The sequence below is a fragment of the Xiphophorus couchianus genome, chromosome 6 (genome assembly GCF_001444195.1).
Source record: "Xiphophorus couchianus chromosome 6, X_couchianus-1.0, whole genome shotgun sequence".
NCBI classification, from domain to species: domain Eukaryota; kingdom Metazoa; phylum Chordata; class Actinopteri; order Cyprinodontiformes; family Poeciliidae; genus Xiphophorus; species Xiphophorus couchianus.
The window spans coordinates 23,058,526-23,083,524 of record NC_040233.1 but is presented as its reverse complement, the minus strand read 5'-3'; the positions used below and the strand labels follow the sequence as shown (position 1 = coordinate 23,083,524).

The 24,999-nt window shown below is 35.5% G+C and overlaps 2 protein-coding genes across 5 annotated transcripts in view; one reads left to right on the top strand and one right to left on the bottom strand.

Annotated features, from left to right (window-relative positions):
- The window catches only part of usp33 (ubiquitin specific peptidase 33), a 34,396-nt gene extending 26,698 nt beyond the window's left edge, over nt 1–7,698 (bottom strand). The window contains exons 1-3 of one of the 3 annotated variants that reach the window (XM_028020359.1): nt 7,535–7,698; nt 1,959–2,057; nt 855–908 (exon numbers count right to left, since the gene is read on the bottom strand). In XM_028020359.1, the coding sequence (XP_027876160.1) occupies nt 855–908; nt 1,959–2,042 (138 nt within the window). In that variant the 5' untranslated portion in view covers nt 2,043–2,057; nt 7,535–7,698. Of the gene's footprint in view, nt 1–854; nt 909–1,958; nt 2,058–7,534 lie in introns of those variants that run through there. The other 2 variants (XM_028020357.1, XM_028020358.1) reach the window with 2 other exon arrangements.
- Nucleotides 7,699–9,531: 1,833 nt separating this feature from the next.
- Nucleotides 9,532–24,298, top strand: miga1 (mitoguardin 1). Of its 2 annotated transcripts, none has more exons than XM_028020368.1 (16): nt 9,532–9,672; nt 10,974–11,136; nt 13,820–13,991; nt 14,703–14,827; nt 14,980–15,112; nt 16,411–16,547; nt 17,340–17,466; nt 18,465–18,565; nt 19,723–19,832; nt 21,506–21,578; nt 21,664–21,750; nt 21,838–21,936; nt 22,020–22,154; nt 22,238–22,291; nt 22,964–23,080; nt 23,753–24,298. In XM_028020368.1, exons 2-16 carry the CDS (start codon nt 11,038–11,040, stop codon nt 23,969–23,971), a joined length of 1,788 nt encoding a protein of 595 aa, XP_027876169.1. In that variant the 5' UTR covers nt 9,532–9,672; nt 10,974–11,037; the 3' UTR covers nt 23,972–24,298. The 2 variants fall into 2 exon arrangements, with proteins under 2 accessions (XP_027876169.1, XP_027876170.1); XM_028020369.1 differs by having other exon boundaries at nt 9,532–9,678.
- Nucleotides 24,299–24,999: the final 701 nt, after the last annotated feature.

Below are 24,999 nucleotides of genomic sequence, written 5' to 3'. Positions count from 1 at the left end.
AAATTATGAAAACTCACAATGCCATAAAAAATATCCCTACACTTAGAACTTCTCAGCATTTAGTCATTCTTAGATTCTACTGGACGATAAATTGTCTCATAAATTATTGTGATAAACAATAATATTGTCGTTTTGAGACCATTTTCCACTAATGTAAAAATAATGGAAGTTTAAGCCTGTCACAATAAGGAATAAATCAATTAATTCCCTAGTAAATGAAAACAAACTCAAGAATTTCCATTTGCATGGTTTATCGTTTTCTCTGTCCTTTCTTTCTAACAAAAACTGGATGATAAAAGTCTTCGGTCTAAGATATACATTTTGATATATACATTAGAGATGCAGTTCAATTATAAATCAAATAATAATAAACAGATCAGTCATACACTGTGTTGATGTTAAGTCAAGCAAAAAAAGTTGAGGTTTTTATATGCTGACATTATAAGTATTTTTTTAGCTTCCAGTACAAACTTTGCTACAAATTATCAAGCATACACTAAAGGAATGCTGTATTTTTGCATTCTAGGCAATAAAATTTTTATTTTGTCATTTAAAAACAAACTAAATCATTTTGTTGATTTGCATTTTCGTATGCATTTCTAATATTGAAAAATAAACCTAAGAGGTTAACTGAAAAATCTGCAGAATGCGACCATTTTATTTAAACGATTAATCAGTTAATCGTCAGAATAATTGATTACTAATATAATCATAATCTACAGCCCTAATACAATCTAAATAAAAAACACTGAAGTTAGTCGTCGCAGAAGCATAAAAATCTTCATGGGGTATGAACTCTTTTGCAAGGCACGGTATACAGAGTCAAATCAGCTTCCTAGCAGGCATCACCTTACCTCCAAACAAGCCCAAAGGTTTGGTCCCCTGACTTTACAGTCTTGACAGTGGCCCTAAAAATGAGAGGTAAAGATGCTAAGTTATGGGTGTCCAGCTCCAGTCCTCAACAGTTAGTGTCCTGGCTGGTTTTAAATGCACCTCTGCTCTGATTTAAACGATGCAGCTACCTTCATAGAATGTCATAAAGTTCTGCAGAGCTATGCCAATGAAGCATGATCTGATTGAGATCCTGTTTACATGACAATGATGCAACAAAATTTGAATTTTTGTTCCATTTCTGTTAACACATTTACATGAAGACATTCTAATTACAATCTGTGTTTACACAGTAACGGTACACATCGAAAAGGTGTAATGTCCTCGCCACGCCACTAGTTGGTGCTAGGTTTTTTTTAAACTAAGTGTGCGGTGTTTTTTTTTTTTTTAAGTGCTGCTTGAAAGCACGTCGCTTCGCGTTTCTCCATCAGATACCGTTCCCCAGATATTGGGGGAAACACGCACTATGTGCGTCTGATTAGGGTGCAGTTGGGAAAAAAAGTGGCATAACTTCGCTGAAACACGTTGTTTGAGCTTTCACGGCGTCCGTAGTTCTCTAGATAAGAGCGCTGAACAAGCGAGCGCTTGTTACGAGCTGAACAAGAACACGTGTATTTTGCCACCTGGGCGGATGTAGTAACACCAGCATTGTCAGTAGTTTCTTCTTCTGTGGATTGTAGGAAGCAGCTATGTTTTGCGTCATACTATGCATGAGCTAGGGATTCCCTGACAAAAGATCCATTTACTCTGTTTACAAGACAACTGACACCGGTACGTTTCAGAAACATTGCACTCTGGAACCCGTTTTCAATCTGTGCCGTTGTCAGAGAAAACATTCGGTGGTTTGATGTAAATGTACAGAACAAACACAACAAAACTCTTTAATTTTCAGAAATTGCTGTCGTGTAAACAGGGCCTCAGGTCTGCTGAACCAGAAAGAGAACCGGTACATGTAGGATACGGCCCGTTGAGGACTGACTGTAGACACCACTGTGCTAAGTAATTAGCATAACAAAACAACAGAAATAAAACTATGAATTACAGTTTATAGTAGTTTAATTACTCACATTTGATTTCTGGATAAGTTCCTCCTTGGTAATTTCCCCCACACAGTCCAGGTGGGGGCAGTCACAGCTGGACGCTGGCGGCATCCCTCACTGTCCAGTCTGCAGTCAAGAACAAAAACACTGTTTGGTAAAATTAGCTTTAAAGGTTCAGTGACTTCCTGTGTTTTTCTCAAAAGGTTGCGCATAAACCCTTCATCTGATAGTCGACACAGGAAACATTAATCAGTTTACTGCAACCTGACATCTCCATGCATGACGAGTTTTTCCACGCCTGTGTGTACAAAAACATTTAACACACTGATATATTGAGTAACGATTAAAAAAAAAGCATCAGGTCACACCTAGTAATATGAAATTTATCTTATCATATTCCTACTCCAGGAGTAGACCTTATTTGCTGTTGAAGCATCCAAAACTACAAGCCGAAGTGGTGCAACAGGAACAGCGAGACTGGAGTCTGCAAATACCTTCTCAACGTTCCTGATCACTGTCAGCCATGTGACAGGGGAGAGGTTATAATGTTATCACAAAGATAAATGAAACACCGACAATAAGACACGCTATACTCAAAGTGAAAGCAATGTTAAAGTCAAAGCAACATGGTTCTGAAGCTAAATGATTTATATTTCATCACATTACAACCACTGACTTTAATGTATTTTATGTGATAAACCAACATAAAGCAGAGTGTGTAATTATGAAGAAGAAGAAAATTGCAGATTGTTTTACATCGTGATGAATTTATTATTGAAATAATTGTCAACTAATTTAGTAATCGATTAATCGTTGACTGGAGTATATAGATTTAAAACAGGCCATTTGCTAAAAAAAAAAAAAAACATGCTCAGTGCAATAATTAATCAAAAAATGCACAAAACATATATATAGTTTGCCATTAAGTTAAAGAAAACAAACATTCCTTTGTCAGTAATATTTTTTAGTTGCAGATGCATCCTTTGCTAAAAATAATCAACCGTTCACTTAAGGAATGATACGTTATGAATGATACAATGAAATGTTTATTTTCTTATTTAAAAAACAAACTTTTAATGTATTTCTAATGTATAAAAAGACTTAAGTGGTTAAATGAAAAATCTGCAGAATGTGGCAGTTTCTCTATCCGATTAATCAATTAATCATGAGGATAATTGATTAATCGTCAGAGTAAAGAGTTAATTGCCAAAATAATCAATTATTAAAGTAATCAGTACTTGCAGCGCTAGTTTAGTTTGGTACAATCCAATATAAGGATGTAAGACGTATATGCTAAGTATTATAGTAAACATGTCTAAAGACTGTGATCTAGTGAGATGAGACCAAAGTTGAATTTCTTTGCCTACATGCAAGATGCTGTGTGTGAGAAAAACTAACATACTATCCCCACTTTGGAACACGGAAATAACAGCATCATGGTGAAGAGACAGCGAAGCTGGTCTGAGTTGACGGGAAGATCAATGGTGCAGGGGAATCCTTTAAGAAAAGTCTCTAGACGTGCAAAGCTGGTTGACAGATAACCCAAAAAACTTGCATTACAATTAAATACATTGAAGTTTGTGGCTGAACTGTGACAGAATGTGAAACGGTTCAATACTTTTACAACAAACTACAATATCTGAATAATAATAATTATTTAAAGGTTTTGTTGGCTCGAGTGGTCTTTATTTGAAAGTAGTTTGACAGGAAACTGGGTAATGAGAGAGGGGGAAGACATGCAACACGTCACCAGGCCAGGAATCGTACCTGCGACCACCGCCATGAGGCCTAAGGCCTCAATACGTGGATTGTACTTTGCCCCTGCGCCACCACTGCATCCCCTCCAGTGAGGATTTATGTTCATTTTGCTCATCAGAACTTCTTATTGTTTGTTGATCAATAGTCCAGATTAAAACGGTTACATGTTTATTTAGTAGTATGTAATTATTCCAATTCAATTAAATAATACTTTATGTTGCTGTAACTCATCGTAGCACTCAGTCTTCCAACAAACTAGAGGCCTCTGACTGAAAATTGCTGCTGCAGGACATGCTAACAACTCAATATCAACACAGGAGAGACAATGTTCCATGGTAACATGTCCTGCATGATACAATAAGTCATTGGCAAGCACTGCTAATCCACCTCGTTTGCTTTTTCTTCTCCTCTTTAAATTCCTGTCTTGTTTTGTGGATAAAAAGCCAGATTCACGAAGCCCCCTTTTCAACTCCTCTGGGACTATTTGAGCTTTTCAGATGCTAATTAGGTGCTAGCAGATGTAAAAACTATGCCACGTTGCCACGGTTACAGGTCAAAAAACTGTCCAAAACTAAAAATCCAAAACCAAAGCATTGACAAAAAGAGGCAGCATTACACAGGATTTCTTCTCCTCTACAAAAACTTTACAACACTACAGATGAATATTTGTAAAGCTACAGAGAGAAAGAATATGTGAGGTGAGAAGATCAAACGTTTTGTTTGAGGAACAGTTGCATTAAAACAGGCAATCGTCTCCATGCGTGCAGAAATCATGGCTCTTGTATTAAGTTGTGACATAAAGCAGTGATGTTAGAGTTTAAAGGGACAGTAAACAGAGGAGCAATGAAATGAGAATAAATCAGAAACACTCAAATAAAAAAGCATGTGCACAAAAGATAAAAACAGTTACTTTACTGTATAAAATCAATTCACAATAAGAAATTTTATTGGACTATTAATTGTCCTAGAAGTTATTGCAGTAATTGATAATATTGTTGTTCTGAAACCATTTTTCAAGTAATATAATGGTAATGGCATAATAATGCAAGAACACATTCTCAAAGGTGAATAAACTTTAAAATGTAATGATCATTTAACCCAGGAACTGGAAGACATTTTAAATATCCCAAATAAACAAAACAGCAAATAAATTAAATTATGAAGTCTCTGTAGACAAAATTAACTAAAACAAAAAATAACCAGTTGAGACTGGAGAGTTTTGTCATTTAGTTTTTGTTAGAAAGAGAGAGACAAAGGAGAAAAATTATAAATCATGCAAATGGAAATAAGTGAGCTTGTGTTAATTTATCATGCGATTAATTGATTTATTGTTTTTCAAGAGTCTGAAAATCATTTATTATTCAGCTATTTACATGTAGTGTAATCTTAACAAATAAAACACACATGGAGGTAAAAACTGAAAAGGTAACCTCTGCAGACTAGAAAACTTGCAATGCAACAAACTAAAGACGCAGCCATATTTTGTGCAGCACATCTGCAAAGTGTCAGCTGCGCTACGATTTACTTAACATGTTTAAAATATATTGTACCGTCAAAGCATCATTTAAAACTAAAGGAGGCTCTTTAACAAAACATCTGATAGGTTTATTGAGCTAAACGCTATAAAACACAAGCTATAATCCTCTGATACATTTATGGTTGTGATTTAGGAGGGTGATGGCTTTTAGAGTTATTCGCAGCATTAAGGGAACATTAATGTTCTTCTCTTGCAAACAGGAAGTCATGAAAGCGTAGCTTATCTCAACGGGGAGATAATATCGTAAATACAAACTTGTAATAAATATAATGACGTTCAAGTCAATATGCACGCTGCTCATTAGTAATATGAAAATGACTTATGAGAATAGTTTACAAAATGCAGACTCTTCCTTTTTATACAAATAAACTAACAAGTAATTCACGTGGTGAAGCAAAACTTAATTTCTGGATCACTTTACCCTTCAGTCTAAACTTGCACTGAACTTTGGAAGCATGGCTGAAAGGTTAAGAGCAATAAACTCAACAAAAGAAACACACCTGGAAAGCTGGTTTCACTCTGCAGTGCAGACAGTGTCATTACAAACAAACAAGCAGTTTAACATCACGGGTGTTCTATACATGTTTTGGGTCATATGCATCACACGTATCTCAAATTATACCTTTTCACACCACTACTACATTCTGCACCCAGGCTTGGAGCGTATATAAGATTTATAAATTAAAACAGTTTCTCTCTATATTTCTCCATAAAACTCCAAGCGATCAAACATCTCATTGTCAGAGCTTCTTTTTCTTCTCTCTCATCAAATTAATAATTTAATTGCCCAGATCTGTCAGACACTTCAAAAGCTACTGCAGTATTAATATTGCCATGCAAGTTTCATCATACACTTTACTTATATTTGCATTATATTATTAATGAAACACATTTATTGATCCTTATGGATTTCCGTTTGTGCGCCTATATATTTATGATGTATAGCCTTGTTTTTTTTTTTTTTAATCAAAAGTTACTGAAACAGTATGATTACTTGATTTTGAATAAACTGTTATTTTTAATGCTTATTGGTTCATTGCGGTGGGTGAAAAAATGCTTTAAGGAAATGTCAGAAAATATACTCAATCAATTAAAAGCAGTTTTTAAAACTAAATTTTAAGAAAACAAACAAAAAAAAATTGGTATTGGATTTTGTTTGGTAAATCAAAATAAATCATTTGAACTAATATAAGATCAGTTTTATTTGCCAAATTAAAACATAACACACTCAAATTGACAGTGTCTGATCAATAAGGTTATAAGAAGATGTTTTAGAAATTAATGCACTTTATTAAAAGGATATAGACAGACAGATACTCTGCTCCTAATATTCATAACTACTTAAATATTTCAAATATTTAAGGTTAAAGTTCATAAAGAAACTTCAGAATCAGCCAAATTATCATTATTTGCAGGTCAGTTTGGGAATAAACAACAAGATTTTCATTTCTACCAACTATTAGTCATCATTTAGATACATTTAATTGCCCCAAATTTGGGTTTTATCGTTTGTAATGTATGATGTAAAGAGCTTCTAATTAAAATAGGGTCCCTGAGGGGCCCCGTGTGCTGAGATGCCTAAGGGGCCCCGAGGGTGTTAATCCTGCTTTGACATGCAGGGTGGGGCGCTCACACAGTCAAAGCATAGCAAACGAAACCCGTGCTCGACTAAAATTTAATAATAATATTTTTAATGCATGATTAAGTACTATTCGTGGAAAAGCCAATATCTCGAGATATATTAATATCTTGGGTTAGAAAAGAGCAGATCAACAACAGGTTAACAAAAACCATTGTGCAGAAAACGTGACTCGGCGTCGTTTACCTGGAAGCCAATAAGAAATAGTTAAAGAATTTAATGTTATAAGAAGGGGAAAAAATCGACTCTTTATGCGGTGGTTATCAAAAAAGGAAACGGGTTACTTGTTTTTGGATTTAAATCAGATTGCAGAAGTGTGTGGTTTTGGCCTGGTCCGCTGCTCCTCTCAGAGTGAGCTGTCAAAATCAGGCGAGGCGTCACAGGCTGACTTCGCTGTTAGCATTAGCCCGCTGGCAGTGACTGATCAATTTTAAAGCGGTTATTTGGGTTTCAACTTAACCATGGCTTCTCCATTAACGTTAAAACACGGCGTAGACGTACTCTCACTGAAACACAAACAGAAATGTTCCCGTGTGACGCTTCGTCCCTGATAACCATCTCGCTACGGACATGCTAACTGATTAGCCAGCTAAGGTTACTGATGATCAGTGACGAACCAACACAGGAGTCTTTGCCATCATCAAAAATAAAACCACCCGCGGTCCTTACCGGCTCGATATAAAGACACGCCGCTTCTCAAGTAAACTCAGCTCTTCTTGACGTCTCACATGAACATTTGGTCTGTATTTCGAGACATTTTCTCAGAGGGCAATCCTTCACTGTAAACGATAACGCTTCCCCCCTTCCCCGTCTCACAGCGTGGTTGCTAACGTTACAACTGTCCCCGCCCCTTTTCGTCACAGGATACGATGGTCACACGATTCAGTGGAACACCGGTGTTGTGTGAAATGCAGTAAGCGTTAAATACATAAATAAATCGTTAAATAAATGAATAAATTAATTATTTGATAAAATACAAAACAAAAACAAATCCTGCCTATCCTATCCAGTCTCGTGTATTTGCATATTTCTTTTTCAAATTTAGCAATAGTGTTATCCTTTATCAAGTCAGTATTATCAAGTACTATGATTATTCTCATTTACAAATACTCTCATCGATGACCTAAATGTCATTTAGAGAAATAATTAAACAATATAAATTACAATACGAGTAAATTATATATAGGTTCTTGATTAAGAATCAGTGTCATGTAAAGAGTATTCACACAATTAAATACATTGTGCAGCGAACCCAACCCAAGTGCCACCTAGTGTGAAAAAATTGGAATACCAACCAAACCAAATTTCCCCTGAATATTCCTTTACCGTCATCAATGTACTTGATGAAGTTTTAAATGAGCTATTCTCTCTTTTTTTAGCAGTTATGGGCAGAGGTGGTGGAGTACCCCCAAATTTTACTTACTTAGGAGTTGCATGACTTCAATATATTTTTACTCATATTTAATTAATTCAGCTATTCTGTAAGACGGGTACTCAAGTATTGAGTTACCAGTCATAATATCTGATTTCATATTTAAAATTTTATCATCAAACAAAAATAGGTATGTTCAAATTCTGGGATTTTATGGACTAACATGAACAAATGAATCCAAATCACATAATTAAAAATGTCCAAATTCAGGGAAGAAGCAACATTTTTCCAAATACATTTTTTAACATACAACTTACTTACAATCTATGAATGTTAGAATGTTAGAGCAAGGAAAAGTATTTCAAATGATAACATTTACTGTATGTTCACTTTACCTCCAAGTGGCATAAAAAGCAAAGCAGATAGAAAATGGCAGTAGAACAATAAAGCTTGTGTACAAATTAAGAGTTTCAGGTGCCTTTTTGGTTAAAACATGTTTGTTCTTCATTCAGTAAAATTACTGTCAAGTTTGTAGAAATTTTACTTAAGTAAAATTAGACTTTTGTTTCCACTCTATTTAATAAATAAAAGTCAACAGTGTGTTCTTTCTATGTATAAGAACATATAAACAAAGTTAATGCTAACATTTAGGAGAGAAACAGATAAGCCCTGAGGCAGGAGTAGCTATCTGTGGCATAAAATAGAGTTCATATGGCTATTTGCTGTGTTTATCTATAAAGGAAAACATGAAGCTATAGGCAATTCTATATGTGCTAATGGACAATTCCAGAAAAGAAACACAGGACCAAAAATAGTTTCTATAAAGAAGAAAGAACTGAGAATGAAAAAAGATAGTTAATATGAGCAAAATCTGCAGACAATGCAAAAATGGAAAAAATGTGAAATAAAGAAAAAATAATGGAGTAATAAAGGAGTGAGGAAAAGTCATATTTATGTCTTCTGTTAACAACAGAGAAGGCAATTAAAAAAAATGTATTCTTAAAAACTTTATGTTTGGATCACGTTTAAATTATTTTTGTCAACACCACTTCTTAAGTATATACCTCATATTTTCACTTTGTACTATGCATTTATTTTATATTTTTATAATTATTTTTTATGTGGAGTTGTATTGTAAGCAACTCATCATTATATTAATGTGTATAATGAAATGCTTGAAGTACTTCCCTTTACTAAAACAGATATGAATCAAGCACTGCAATACTGCCCAAATCCAGAAGAGGGCGCAGAAACACCACTAAATAACCACAGGCTTGAGGTTGTGCTTTTATTTTGAAGGCCAGGCTGGTTGAGAGCTGAGCGCGTGCAGCAAGGCTCGAGTCCTTCACTCGTCAGTTAACAACCACCGAGGTCACCGGGAGGAGTGGACGGACAACCGGGCGCTGGAGCGGAGTCAGTGAGAGAACCTGAAAATGTACCGGTGATATGTCTTTTATTCTTACCGTTTAACATTCATACTGGAAATAGGCCGATAATTAATCCGTGGGGTTGTTTGTTTTTAGCTAATTTAACTAAATTAGCCAGCCTGCTGTCTAAGTTAGCCTTTAGCTATGCTGTCAGGCCGTACATCCCATCATTTCTCAACCATGTGCTAATGTCATTATTAGCTGCGGAATTAGTGTCGCCCAACAAGCTTTAGTTTTATAAATATATTTTTTAAAAAGGTTAAGAAGAACCGTGGGGCATATTAGTTGTTTTGAATGTCGCAAATGCGAATGTCATTGCTTTTTAATTACTGTAATTTGTTATTTTATTGTTAAAGTAGTGACAGTATTCATATTAAGCACCTTCCAAACGTGTTTTAATAAAATGTTTATATTTATTTTTGGTAAACTTGTGATAGTAAGAACACTGAACAAAAATGTGCAGAATTAAACTTCAATATTTTTAACTAAATATAGGGATTTATTAAATGTATGTAATGTTAAATAAAAAGTATAGTTCGTTTCAAGTGGCACGTTTTTTTTCAGAGCTTATTGGTTATTGAAGTAAAAGTTAAAATCGAAGTAAAAAAAAATAATGAAATTGCTAAGTTTACATCACAAAATGTAACATAATTTTGTAAGTTTACATTACAAAATGATGATAATGAATTATTTCATTAGGTTATGAAATGATTCATTATTATTTAAAAAAAGAATGTCTGTGCAAGCCAATATTATAAATAAAGCTGACCACCATAATTAACTATTTCTGGTTTTTAAAAAACAGATCAAGATCAATACAGATTTTCAAAGCAAATGATCTAAATCTTGTGAATTTTTTTTTTTCTTAACAGTTTTTTCTCTTTGATTCTAAAAATCCAGTACATATTGTCTTATTGATTCCTCATGTTACAAAGCACAGATATGTAAAAGTATTTATCAATCACTAGAGAAGTAATTACAATTTCCCAGCAATCTCAAGGAGGCAATCCAGCTAAACTTGCGACGAACAGAAAAAGTAATTTCATCTAACTGGATGTGGCATAGTGTCCTGAACATGTTGCTGTCTTTTATGTTTATCTAGATATTTTAACAGAAATAAAGTCCAAAAGCATGTTTAAGGAAATTGGTTTTCAAAGTATTGAGTGATATCTGTATACACCAGGGCTGCCGTTGGTTCAAGGTTTTTTTGGTATTTGCACGTACTGAACATCTGAGGCTTTACATAACGGCGTCATTATATCCCCTCCTCAGCCCTTTGAGGTTAAATCTCCTTTGCTGTCGTCCTCAGCCGCTCCGGTGGAATGACAGCGAGCGCCAAGCCGCTGCCAAGTCATGGATAGAGCGCTGCCAAAATGACACACGAGACCCTGACGAGCTCCCAGTTGTCTCTCAAGGCTGCAGCTTTGCGAATGGTTGACCTACCGCTGTCCGTCTACAGTTCCCTGACACAGGTGAGCATGAGTTTTTATCCATTTTTTAAAGATTTCTGTGGCTTTAAATAAGTTGTTGTCAATCAGGGAAACAGAAGGGGCAACTTTTAGAGCTGCCAAACGCTGTACTCAAGTAAGAGTAGCCACTACTTCAAAATATTTTTACTCAAAAAGGTAACCGTCCAAGAAATTAATCAAGTAAGAGTATAAAGTATTGGTAAAAAGGCTACGTAAGTACCGATTAGCAGATCAGAACATCTGATTTAATATTTTATTACTGTGGCATCAGAGAGAAAAAAATAGGTTATGTGCAAACTAGTCAGGCATTTTAAAGACTAAAATTAAACACACTAATAAATTGCTTAATTACAAATTAAGCAAGAAGAAATACATTTCCAAGATAAAACTTGTGAAACTAATGCTGACAGTAGAAAATGTATATTTATCCAAGAAAATCCAGCGATAATATATAGTGTTTACTGAAACTTTTTGACCTATAAATGGCACAACAGATAGAAAATAACATTTAAACAACAAAGCTTGTGTACAAACAAGAGGTCTCACTTTAACATAAACTGTAAGTTTGTCTCTGTCTCATGTATTTTCAGTTAAAATATGTTTATTTCATTTAGAGAAGTTACTCACACTGGGTAGAGTTTTCAGACATTTTACTCAACTAAGAGTAGCGTGTAAAGTACGATATAGTAAAGCTAACTGTTTCTCAGAACGTTACTCAGTTTAATGTAATTAGTTACTACCTCTGCAGAGTAAGTTGTCCAAGATGTTTAATAAAATTTGATTTAAAGGAAAATTAGTTCACAGTTTTTATTATAAACAGCAAGTGACTTATTTTTTTCTTTTCTCTTGCAAATGGAAAAGCATATTTTACTGGATGCATAGGACTGAAAATCAATATTTATCTTAAATATAAAACAGTTTCTTCTTTTGCCTGCTGTAGACAAGAAATTGTGTAAATTAAGACCCGTGTTACCAATGTTATCCTGCAGTTTAACAAACTAACTTCCTGGGTTTTTCCTCCTTAGATGGTTTTACTTTCACATTTGCTTCTGTTTGTCCTTGGGTGGAGGAAATGTCCTGTATTTTCCATTAGATACCCATATATTGCTGTGTTTCTCTAAAGGATGTGAGCATTTGTTTGATGTGAGACTTAAAGGTTGTCTGATATGATTAGGGTTGTCTGGTGGGAAGACGCCTGATATCTGGCAGCAACTATAAAGCTACTTTGTTGTTATATTAAAGGATGTTGTTGATGTTTGAGCTTTTTCTGAAAGCTTTCATCGTTTGTAATGTTCAGCAGCAGCGTTTGTGCATAATCATCTCATTCTCAGGAAGTTTTGCAGTTTTACTGAAACTAAATCCCAGGTTCATTGATACCCAAAGCTTTTATTTTATGCATCCAGTCAGACTGACCATTTTTAAATTGTTTGCAGCGTGCAACAATATTATCAGTCACTTATCATAAGTGATAAAAGTTTCACAATTCTGTGGGATTTAACATCAGAAACTATTCAGCTGATAGAAAAAGGCTCCAGTGGCCCACTGGTTTGAAAGAAAGGTTACAGAATCAATCTGCATACTGCAAAAACACAAAATCTTACCAAGTAATTTTGGTTTAGTTTCTAGTGCAAATATCTTAGTACACTTGAAATAAGACAAAACTAACTTACAAATAACTTTTCAGCAACATATAAGAGCTTGTTTTAAGTTAATTCTTTAATATTAATGAAAAAGTTCTAGTTCCACTGGCAGATTATTTATCTTATAACAAGAATTATTTTTTCATCAAAATAATTAATTAATTTCACCAAAATTAAAGAAATATTGACTTAAAACAAGTTCCTATTTCTTGCTGAAAAGTTTTTTCTAATTCAGCTTTGTCTTATTTCAAGTATACTAATATATTTGCACTAGAAAGTAGACCAAAATTACTTGGTAAGATTGTGTAATTTTGCATTGCAGGGCTTCCCTCAGTGTATCATAAGCCTGGCGGGCCACCAAACTTTACTTGTGCCCCCACCAGGCTTAGCATTGTTAATTTATTTATTTATTTATTTTTCATTATTGCCTTTTTTAATACTTTATAGTTGGTGTTTAGGTAAATGGTAAATGGACTGAACTTATATAGCGCTTTTCCAGTCATTTTGACCACTCAAAGCGCTTTACACTAGAGTCACATTCACCCAGTCGCACTCACAAACACACACACATTTATACACCGATACACAGATCGGTAGGCAATTTGGGGTTAAGTGCCTTGCCCAGAGGCACATCGACATGTGTCAGGAGGAAGCTGGAATCGAACCTACAACCTTCCGATCGCAAGACAACTACTCTACCATAGAGCCACAGTCGCCCCAGGTATTAATCTTCCAGTAACACATAATTATCAAGTAATATTTTCAAATTTCCTGTCAACTTTTAAAACATTTGAACTCAAAAACATGGTGACCGGCTGGATGACTGCCCTAACACCCAGAGCAAAGGGCTTAGCAAGTTTTCTGCTGTGCATTTGAAGTTTAATCAACTTTAATGTGATATATTAGCACGCAACGTTTGATTTTGGGACAAAATCTCCATGCTTCGTAGAATAAACTGAGAAGACATTAGCATGTTTGGAAGCTAAAATGTGTAGACTTCTTTTTAGGAGAAAAGTGTTGAATCATTGGGATTTTCTGTCCTCCAGGTGAGCGTCAGCACCAGCACCAAGAAACTGGTGGCCGCCACAACCTTTGGCACCATCTCGCTCCTCTTCCTTGCTCGCCGCTTTCAAAGGAGGAAGGGCAGGAAGAAGGGCCAGTCGCCTCAGTGGGATCAAGTTGAGTTTGAGTTCGTCTCCCCGACGGCCGCAGAAAATGGTGAGATTTCCTGACGCTCTTAACATTCAGACTACAGCTGAAACCAATAATTTTAGTAATCAATTAATTGTTAACTGGAATATAGAGACTCAAAAAGGGTAATTTGCTGAAAAAACAATATACTCAGAGCAGCAGTTAGGCCAAAACTGGAAAGAAATATATTAATTTTGTATTTAAGAAGAAGAAAAACTCTTTGTCTGTAAATCGTTTTTTCTCAAAACTCCTCAAATTGCAGAGTTTTAGCTTAACTTGATTAAAAGGAAATCTATGTAGCACCATTTGCTATACAATTGATTTATCCAAAAATACTGAACACATCAGCAGAAAAGGCTGAGCTTTTCACATGTTGATGTTGAAGTATTTTTTCCCTGCAGATAATATTTTTAAGCGTTCACTAAACAAATGCTGTTTTTGCTATTTACAAAAGGAACGAAAAACTTGATGAATTATTGCAAAATTTTGTCCAAATGATCGATTAATTATCAGAATGATCAATAACTAAAATAATTGAGTAAATAAAGTGTTTTAAATAAAATATTCTCAATTTACTACCTCTTCACTATTACTTAATCAAACTGAAATGTGTGAACTTCAAACAAATCTTCTCCAGACATTTCTTTTTGTATCTTTTTTTGACCTTCCTGGTGTAGAAGCACGTTTTCCTGCTGTGTCAGAACCTTATATCCTCGTTTTTAATCTTTATCTCCTTAGATAACACCAGCCAAAACATCAGTGTCAACTTCAGCTCCAAGAATAGCTGCTCAGCTGGATCTGGGCTGGTTCTGACCACAAGAGATTACAGAAAACTGTCCGGGTCTCTGATGAGCCTTGCCTCGGTAAAACGAATCTCATTATCTGTTTTCTATGAACTTACAAAACCAGAAGTGTTAGAATAAATTTTCTATTTTTAAACGTAAAATGTTCCTTCCTAACAATATTTCCCATTACTTTATGTAGTAGTTTGAAGCCCCCTGTTTTGTGTCTGCAGGTAAAAAGTGTAAACTCGTCCAGCAGCAGCACCTGTGCAAACGAATCCATCGGTTGGGATGGAGGGACAGACGCTGATGTGTGCAGCGTCGTCAACCTGTCTATTACCACACCTGAAAATCTCTACCTGATGGGTGAGAACTTTCTGTAACCTGATTGGTTTTGTAATCATGTGTTAAAACTGCACAAAATCCTAAGTAAGCCTGTCACAATAACAAATGTTTCTGCATGATAAATTCTCCCAGAAGTTATTAAAATAAACAATAGTATTGTTGTTTTTAAACAATTTTCAAATACAATAGTAAAGACTATAAACCCACCTGTTCATAGTTGCTTTTGAACCATAATAAATGAAACATTGGCCAACATACAGCTCTGGAAAACCTTAAGAGCCACTGCACTGAACACCATTGAAAACCTCCTGGTTATTCCACCAAATATTGATTTCTGAACTCTTCCTGAGTTGAAACATTAGTGTTGTTGTTTCTAAATTAATATGAACTTGTTTTATTTGAGGTCTGAAAGCATTGCATCTTTTTTGTTATTTTGACCATTTCTCATTTTCTGCAAATAAAAACTACATTTATGCTTGGAATTTTGGAGACATGTTGTCAATAGTTCATAAAATAAAAGAACAATGTTAATTTTACTCAAACATAGACCTATAAAAAATAAAATCAGAGAAACTGATCATTTTAAATGTTCTCAATTTTTTCCAGTGTATGATTTTGGTGATGGCACTAATCAAAATTTAATAACTGTACAATTGTCGACTGCATGGTGTTTTCCTTATAACTTTGCAGCTTTGTGTTTTTATTATGTAAACTTTCTTGCTGCTGAAACGTGCTATACAAATAAACTTGATTGATTAGTAATGGTATAAAAATGCTAGAACATAATTTTAAAAGATCAATAAATTTTAAATTCTAATAAATATGTAACACTGGGGGTGTGCTGTGGTGGCGCAGGGGGTTAGCACGCCCCACGTTTGGAGGCCTTAGTCCTCGACGCAGACGTCGCGGGTTCGACTCCCGGTCCCGACGATCTTTGCCGCATGTCTTTCCCCTCTCCTCACCCTCCTTCCTGTCTGCCTGCTGTACAAAAAATACGAGCCACTAGCGCTGCAAAAACTCTTCGGAGAAAAAAAAAATGTAACACTGGAACTGGAAGACATTTTGAATATCCAAAATAAATAAACAAAACAGAAACAGCAAATAAAATTAGATATGAAGAAAAAGGAGATAGTTGAGACAAAAGCACCAAACTGAAGACTTTTATCATCCAGTTTTTCGTAGAAAGAAAAAAACGATAAATTATGCAAATGGAAATTATTGAGCTTGTTTTAATTTATCATGTGATTAATTGATTTATTTATTTATAATGAGGAATGCTGTGCTTTAAGACATTAACACGGTGCGTGTCTTTCTGTCAGGCATGGATTTGTTTGAGGAGGCGCTGCAGCACTGGGAGGAAGCGCTGACGTTCAGGAGCAGACAGGGTGACGACGACGCGAGCTGCAAATCTGTCAAAACGGGAGCCGGAGACGCAATCGCTGAGCAGAGCATGGAGGTGAGAGACGAACTCGTTGGCTGCATGTTGGAGCAGCTCTGTCATGTTGGCTCTGATTTGTTCTTTTTCTTGACTTTTCTTCAGTTTTCATTTTATTCTTGTTTGGGTGATTATTCTTTCTGGTTTTGGATTTTTTATATCAGGAAGTCTTACTTTTTCCCTTTCCTTTTATAGTTCCAAACAGTTATGATGTGTAACCGTGGCAACAAGTTTCCTTTTTTACAACTGGGAGTTGGTGACTAGCGTCTCAAAAGCTCAACTAATATCCAGGAGGTGTTAAAAAGGAGGTTTTATAAAAGCATAGACATAGACAGTTTTCAAGTAATTTGATAAATTCTAATGAACATTTAACAGTGGAACTGGAAGACATGTAAAAATCCAAAATGAATAAATAAAACAAGTAAATAAGCAAAAAGTTAAATGAATTATAAAGTCTCTGTAAACAAAATTGTCCTTCAAAAAGATAGGGCTTGTTGAGACCAAAATCAAACCACCAGACTGAAGACTTTTGTCATCTAGAGAAATGATAAATTATGCAAGTGGAAATTATTGAGCCCGTTTCAATTTATCATGTGATTAATTAATTTATTGCTTATTGTGACAGGCCTATTTTGGAACGGAATTAAATAAATATCCTGAGAGAAGCGGCTGCATGAATGGATAGATTTTAAAGCTGATAATCAAACACATATTCAGAGGACATAAAAAAATAGGTCATGCATTATGTCTAATAGAGAACTGATGATGATGATGGAGTTAAAGATTGACTGTTTGTGCCATGTTTGTTTTCAGGACGTCATCAGCACGGAGTTTATCCACAGGCTGAAGTCTCTGCTGCAGCGGGCTTACCGCCTGCAGGGGGAGTTTGAGGGCGTGCTCGGCATGTCGGAGCCTTCGTCCCGCAGCAGCAGCAGCCAAGGTGAGTCACCCATGCGCTCTTATGTAATTCTTTATGCCAGCACATAATCCAGGTCTGCCTAATCCAAAGGTTGTTTGAGCTCTGCGGTATTATTTCTGAAATTTGCACTGCAAAACATCCTTGTTCATCCCAGAGAATATGAGTTTACAAAATGTTTGCTCCAAAAGTACAGCTGGATTTTTAAACCTAAACAGTCATCTTCATCTATTAGAGGAAATTATTTTCTCCATCATTCTGTCTACACATCATCGATTTTGGAGAAAAATGAGGGACAAAATGGCATTCTTATCTCTCCTTTATGGCAGACTATTAACAACTAAATCAATATGATGTACCTGGTAGTATTTTGACACACATCACCTTTTGTTCTGTTGGTTCGTTTGTACTCGGTTTCTTTCTTTTTATGCAATAAAAAAATGGAAAACATCCCAGTTCAGTTTCCTCAATCCAGACAATATTTAATTTCCCTATATTCTCTATCCATCTGTTTATTCATCTATCCATTTATTTATCAATCTGTTTGTTTTTCCATCCATCCTTCCATTTCTTTATCCATCTATTCATTTGTTTATCCATAATTTGTCCATCCATCCAGCAGTCTAACTGTTTGTTCCTCCATCTGTTTATTTGTACATCTATTCCTCCTCTAATTAGTTGATATTTTGAATTTAAAGCTTGATTTTGACAGAAATGTCTATCATGAAGTAAATTAATGTATTTACACAAATGAATGTCACGATTCATATCACTTAATGAATCACTTTGTTCACTTTTTGATCAGTTCAGTCCAGAAACGACATATTCAAAATGAAGTATGACCATTTGTTTAGCCAGTCGCTGAAAACTCCTCTCTATTCTTTGTATATTTTCTTTCATTTTCAGAGTTTATACACAGATAAACTCCATTACGTAGCTTTAGAGCGCCCACGTTGCTGCTTTTGGAAACTCGATGAACAAACTCGGCGAATGTTTGTGAATGTTTTCATTCTGCCTCCCAGATCAAATGGTGGACCTTCTGGCCAGAGAGGAGCAGGACGACGTCTGCCTCAGAGACAGCATCAGCATCGCTTCCAACGACTCCTTCGTGTCGGCAGCTGAGGTAGGAGAAACACCAAACTTTTCTCTAGAGACTTCCTGAATCATCTCAAGTAAAGACTTAAGATTCCTGATTCAACTAACTGAATTCTTCTTATTTCTTTTTACTAAGTTTTCACCAAAACATAAGTAATTGCACATTTTCCTGCTTTTTTTGATCAATTAAACCAAAATCTCATCCTTAAATTTTTTTACTTTTGGCGTTTCAGGTATCAGAAAGTTTGGTTTTATTTTTGCACCTCAACACTTAAATTAAAGTTTGACTTTGGTGCAACAGTAAACATGTAGAAACGTCTTTAACCTTGTGTTGAAGTCTAAGGTTGACTCAAATAGCTGCAGGTAACCAGAACTCGGTTTATCTTCTTTACTCATTAACTCTCCTTAATTCTCTGTAGGGGGTTGAACTTTGCATCCGGCACTATTGGTCATCTTGACCTGCAAAGTGCAAAAATAAACTGAACTGATTTGTTTGTTCATCTCCCCAGTTTGAGTCCGTCTTTGAACCTGTGTTTCTTAAAATTAGTCCTATTTTGATGCAAAAATGATTCACAAAATAATATATGCGTTATGTCTCTGACTTAACTGCAGTTAAGTGTGGAAAATTTACTTAATTTAATGCAGCTTACATACATATATATCCAGAGCAGATTTAAAATCAAGAAGCCCCAACAAAATCTGTTTAACACTGCTAAATCCTCCACCAACTTCAGTGTTGTTTTTAAGGTTTGTGGAAATAATAAACCTCAACTAGTTTGACTGTCCTCTCATTATTCTGGACACATTCACACTCAAATGTCCAGAATGTATCAAGAACTACTGGAAAATATTGAATTTAAGTTAGGAAAAATAAATGTATTTTATTTTATTTTGGTCATATTGTCCATTTCTTTAAATTTACTCAAAACTGGAGATCATATGTACTGATGGAAAACATGTTATTGTGCTGAAACGCCTTACAAATCCAACTGGACATTAGAAAAAGATTTGAAAACCCTGATGTCTACAAATACTAACATAGAAATGAAGCTGGTCCAGCCACACAATATTCAAACAAGTCCTGCTCAGCTTCTGTTTTCACTATACAAACCACACATAGAGTAAAAAAAAAGAAGTAAAACTGAAATACTACTTATTTAACCTGGGATCATGTGTTTGGTTCAGCTGTCGGAGCACAGAGATCTGAGGAACACTTTTCCCCTCGGACATCATCCTTTTTATGAGGAGGCGCTGCAGATGGCTGAGGAGGGCAAAATCTCCTGCAGGGTTCTTCGGTAAGAAAGTTAATATCAAAGCCTGTTTGGTACATCCGTGAGACTGTTGTAGCTCTTTTACAGCACTTTAGAGAAAAACTAAAAAATAATCAACTTACTATTAATTATCTATTAATGGTTTATTAGATTAAAATTAGTTCCATTCGATTAACTAATAATGTCCTTGTAGACATTATTTTAGTCTTGTAGTTTAGCCGCCATCCAGCAGAGGGCGCCGCTGGTCTTTCGTAAACTGAGCTGTTGGTAAAGAGAAACAAATATGGAGGAGGGCTCTTCGCTAACAGGAAAGAGAAACGGTCCAAACAGAGTTCGTGTGGGGTGAAAATGCTCCTTATGCGGTTCTGTTTTGAAATACAAACTCTAGATAAGTTCCTAAAGATTTCAACTTAATGGCGCTCATTCAGCCGAGCTGCATGACGGAAGCAGCGTCAACTTATCAATCAAAAACTACTGATTTTCAACGAAAGCGGCGCAGAGGAAAAATTGTAAAATGATGACATTTAGCACGGTTGATTTTGAGTGCTGACTAAGTGTAATAATGTGAGAAAACAACAATTATCTGTTTATTCTGTTAGTATTTAGCACAAAAATGGTCAAATATGACGTTGTGCCCCTTTATTCAGTTAAGCATATGAAAAATGTCCCTTCATGTTGTGAAAAGGCAGTCGACTCTTGATACAAGAGAAAAGTCGTTTTTTAAGAAAATTGTAGCATATCCATTAATAGTCAATTAGTAAAAACAAATCCATTTTAGATTAATTAATTAATCAATAACATCAATCTCTAGTCCAAACTCAAAGAAACATCAGAGAACATGGTCCTTGTTGACTCTGAAGTGGCTGTAAAATTTATTCCCGCCTTTAACCTTGTGCAAGTTCGACACAAGTTAGTAAAAGTGGTGCTTAAAATCTAGCTTAGCTTTTTTTTAGTACTTATTTAATCCTTTTTAATTATTTAAATTAATTTCTTGGTTGCATTTGGAGGGCCCTTTAAGCCTTTGTTGCGTCTCTGTGAATTCGGACACACCTCTATGTTTAAAGTTCAATCTGATTAAAACTGAACTCATGTTCAGAGTTCACCACTTCAAGTCAAATTTAATAGTGTTTTGTGAAAAATGTTGCAGAGGCCATGACGATGCAAAGCTTTTAAAGATCTCTCCTCCTAAACTTGGATTTACATAGCTTTTTTAAAAAGAAATTAAAATCCTAATATTCTGGTTAGTTGACCATATTGTTGTTTAATTTGTTTTTGAAAAAGCATTATTTTAATAATTTTCCGAGAAAATCAGCTCAATAATGTCGAGCTTGTAGTCCCAGTTGCCTTGAAATGGATCAGAATTAAGTTTATTGCCAAATTATTTGTTACAAAAACTAGGAATTTATTTTATTATGTGGGGGACACAAGAACACATGTACAACCACTATAACAACATTTCTACATCAAATTATAAAGATGGTATGCAGAGATATTGGGAAGTGTGCAAACCTTAAGTAAATGGGTTTATAAAATGCAGTAAATTGTGTGTTCATGAGTTTCCATTTTATATTTTTACAGAATCTTAAACTCTTACAGAACCAGAAAAACAGCATTAAGTTACTGTTATGTACATACAAATCTCAGCTGCTCTCAGTGTTTTTGGTGTTAGGTGAAGTTTTGTTCTCAATAATTTTCAGAACTGAGATACTGGAATGTCTTGGTGACTTGGATTTCCTGGCAAAGCTGCACTGCGTACGGCAGGCATGTGAGGTACAGTCCAACTTCATTATCATCATCTCACAGTTTCATCTGCAGAAAACTGATCAGATATATTAAAACGGTATTTTGTCTTCAGCTCATTTTGAGTGACAGGGCTACCAGGATGTTTCTGGCTGACACTGGAAAGAAAATCTTGTCTTCCATTATAGTCAAAGCCCAAAAGGTAGGTCTGAAACATGGCTTTTGTGTGTTAAATTATATTTAATGGTTGAGTTTTTCTCCTGTTATGGACGAAATTCTGTTTTTCCAGAGTCCAAAGCGATTTGAGGAAGTGTTTGAGGAGCTGATTGTCTTCCTGGAGCATTCGGATCATTGGGAAGACACAGAGCTGGAACTGGCTTCACGAGGGGTTTGTTTGAAAACCCAGATTATTAAATTGTTGTACCACAGTTCTTCTTTGTATGTTTAATATTTCACACTCTTCCTCACTAGGTTAGGCATCTGAGCTTCTACGACGTTGTTCTGGACTTCATCCTAATGGATTCCTTTGAGGACCTGGAAAATCCTCCCATCTCAATCCAGAACGTGATCAACAACCGCTGGCTCAACAGCTCCTTTAAAGAGACGGTGAGGAAAAACTGCAGTGAAGTAAATACATTTTTACGCCACTGCTTTCTGGCATTGTGTTGAATCACCTTATTATTTCTCAGGCGGTGGCGTCAAGCTGTTGGTCAGTACTGAAACAGAAGAGACAGCACATGAAGGTAGAGCCGTCTCCTAATGCATGGGTTCCCAAACTTTTCCGTTTTATGGCCCCTTTTGAGAACCTACAGACAATACTACAAAATATGTAAAGAAGCATCAACTTTTAGAATATTTTTTATTCACTATTCAATAATTACTTCATTCATTTAGCATAAATGCTGCCTCATACCATTTGAAACATATTATCAGACAAAATATTATGACTTTATTACCAGATAATACAAATTTTAATCAATTTCCTCTTTTGATTATTTGAAAATATGTAATATTTTATATTGATCACATTAGATTTTATTTTATTCCCACAGTTCTCATGGTTTTTTGCAGCAGCTTCCTCCACAGCAGCAAAGTTTCCAGTTTCTTGCTAAGCTAGCTTGATTAATTTGTGATTACTCATTTTGGTAATCACAAAATGAGAATCAATTATATTAACTTATATTTTATCTAAAAAAAATTGAATAACAGAAATCAAAAAATATGAAAATTTTAGATTTTTTTAATTTTTGCTTTTTTTCCCCTCATCTTCCCTCCCTTTTCTCATCTTGTGAATCCCCCACAGCGCCCCCTGGTGGCTGCTAGTTTTAAAACACTGTCCTAATGCATAATACATCAATACTAAAACTGTTATTTCAATGGATTACACTTAGTTGCGAACATTTTCACCTTTCCAGGTGTCCAACGGCTTCATTGCCCATTTCTACGCCGTGTGTGAACAGATCAGCCCCGTCCTGGCCTGGGGCTTCCTGGGCCCAAAGAGCTCCCTGCACGAGTTCTGCTGCTTCTTTAAGGTCCGAAAATCAGACTAATCTGTGGTATCTGATTTCATTCAGAACTTTTAAACAGAGATGATGAGTTCTTCTTTCAAAGGCTTATGGGAGATTAAAGTTCTTGGGGAAAAAACTTGATTTAATTGCTGCTTAAGTTCTGAGTAACTGAGTAAAACATCAATCATTTTATATTTAAAAATGATTCAGACCGACCAAAGTATAAAGTTAAGTGGAAATTTAGGTAATTTAAAGACTATAATGAAAATAATTTAATAACATAATTACAAAATAACATAAATAGGCAAAATAAAAATGTTTGCAAATCAGTTTGTTTAAAAAAAAACAACAAAAAAAAACAACTTATGAACCTTTAACAAAAACTGCAGGTCTGTGTCTGTCTGGTGAATTTGTGATTAAAACATGTTTTTCATTCAGTGGGTAGAGTCCAGAAATTTTACTCAACTAAGAGTAGAGATACTTCATAATGAAATTACTCGAAGTACAGCGTAGTAAAAATACTCAGAAAAGTAAATTTTTTCCAAAAAGTTACTCAGTTAAATCTAACTAGTTACTATCTGACTAGTAATTTGATTTAAAATGATCTCAGTTGGGGTTCTCGTTGGTTATCCTGCAGCAGGCGTTGAATCCTGACCTGGTTTCTTTGGGTTTCATTTTCATTCGTTTTTCCTGCAGGATCAGGTGCTTCACTTCCTGAAGGACGTCTTTGACCTGGATAAAGTTCGTTACTCCTCAATGGAGATGCTGGCGGAGGACATGCTGCACCTTCTCCACCGCCGCTCTGACCTGCTGCTGGCCTACCTGGGAGCCGATGCCCTGCGGCCGCTCAGCAGCTGCAGCGGTCCGCAGGTGCAGCTGGTGCCCAGCGCGCTGCTGGAGGCACAAGTACAGTAAGCGGCCACACGCCCAATCCACCAGCCGTTGGACCAAAGAAAGTTATTTTCTCTGACTTTTCCAAACCATGAGGGGTAAAACAGACCGTCTGAAATCATAGTGTTTGCTTTTGTGGATCGGTCTGCCTTCGTCGTCGTCGTCTGATGTGGCCTACTCCACGTTCACAGTGCCATATGACTCTTAGCTGGCGGTGCACCGATCGCAGTTTTCTGCCTGAAGATTCCGATTGGACCGATACAGACTTTCTTTTGGTCTGAAATGTTGCCATCTGAGTGAAATTTTCCTCCTCCACCTTCTTGAAATTAAACAAAATTGGTGTCAAATGTTTGTACTGCGTTTGTGCGGCTATCATTCTAAAGACATTAATGTTTCCAGAGATTATCAAAGGTCTACCAGCCTGTCCACATTTACAAAATCAAGCAAAATGTGGTGGCAATCAACCAAGCTACATTTGTGCAGCAATTTCTTGTTTTATTTGTGCTATTATTTTGAAGATATTAATAAATGTTGCCAGAGATTATGAAAGGTCAACCAGCCTGTCCACATTTATAAAATCAAATGAAATGTTTTAAATCAACTAGGCTGTTTTTGCAGCATATTTTTTGTTTATAGCATTAAAAAAAAGTTTCCAACTTATTTTTTTGTAAGACTTTATTTTTTCCTCATTTTGTTGGTCAATATGCAACACGTCAAACTATATATGTGAAATTCAATGAAAAAAAGATTGTGAATTAAAAAGAACGTTCCCAAAAGCCACCAGAGATCAAACAAAATTTCTATAAATTCACGTAGCTATATAAAATTTATTAGCACAGTTGGTTGACAAACATGTTTGATTTTGTAAATGTGGACTGGCTGGTTGACCTTTGATGACCTCTGAAAACATTTATTGGGGTCTTTAAAATGATAGTGGCACAAATGAAAATTGTTGCAGCACAAAAGTTTGATGGTGATTTTGTTTGATTTGAACAAGATCAGGAGGCAACTTCACTCGGGTAATGTTGCTAAATATAGAAAGAAAGTTGGCA

Excerpts from the sequence above, each read along its gene's own strand:
- miga1 (XM_028020368.1), top strand. The coding sequence starts at position 11,038 with ATGACACACGAGACCCTGACGAGCTCCCAGTTGTCTCTCAAGGCTGCA. Across the intron at positions 22,155-22,237 it reads ACAGCTCCTTTAAAGAGACG|GCGGTGGCGTCAAGCTGTTG; the intron begins GTGAGGAAAAAC and ends ATTATTTCTCAG. Across the intron at positions 23,081-23,752 it reads AGTTCTGCTGCTTCTTTAAG|GATCAGGTGCTTCACTTCCT; the intron begins GTCCGAAAATCA and ends TTTTTCCTGCAG.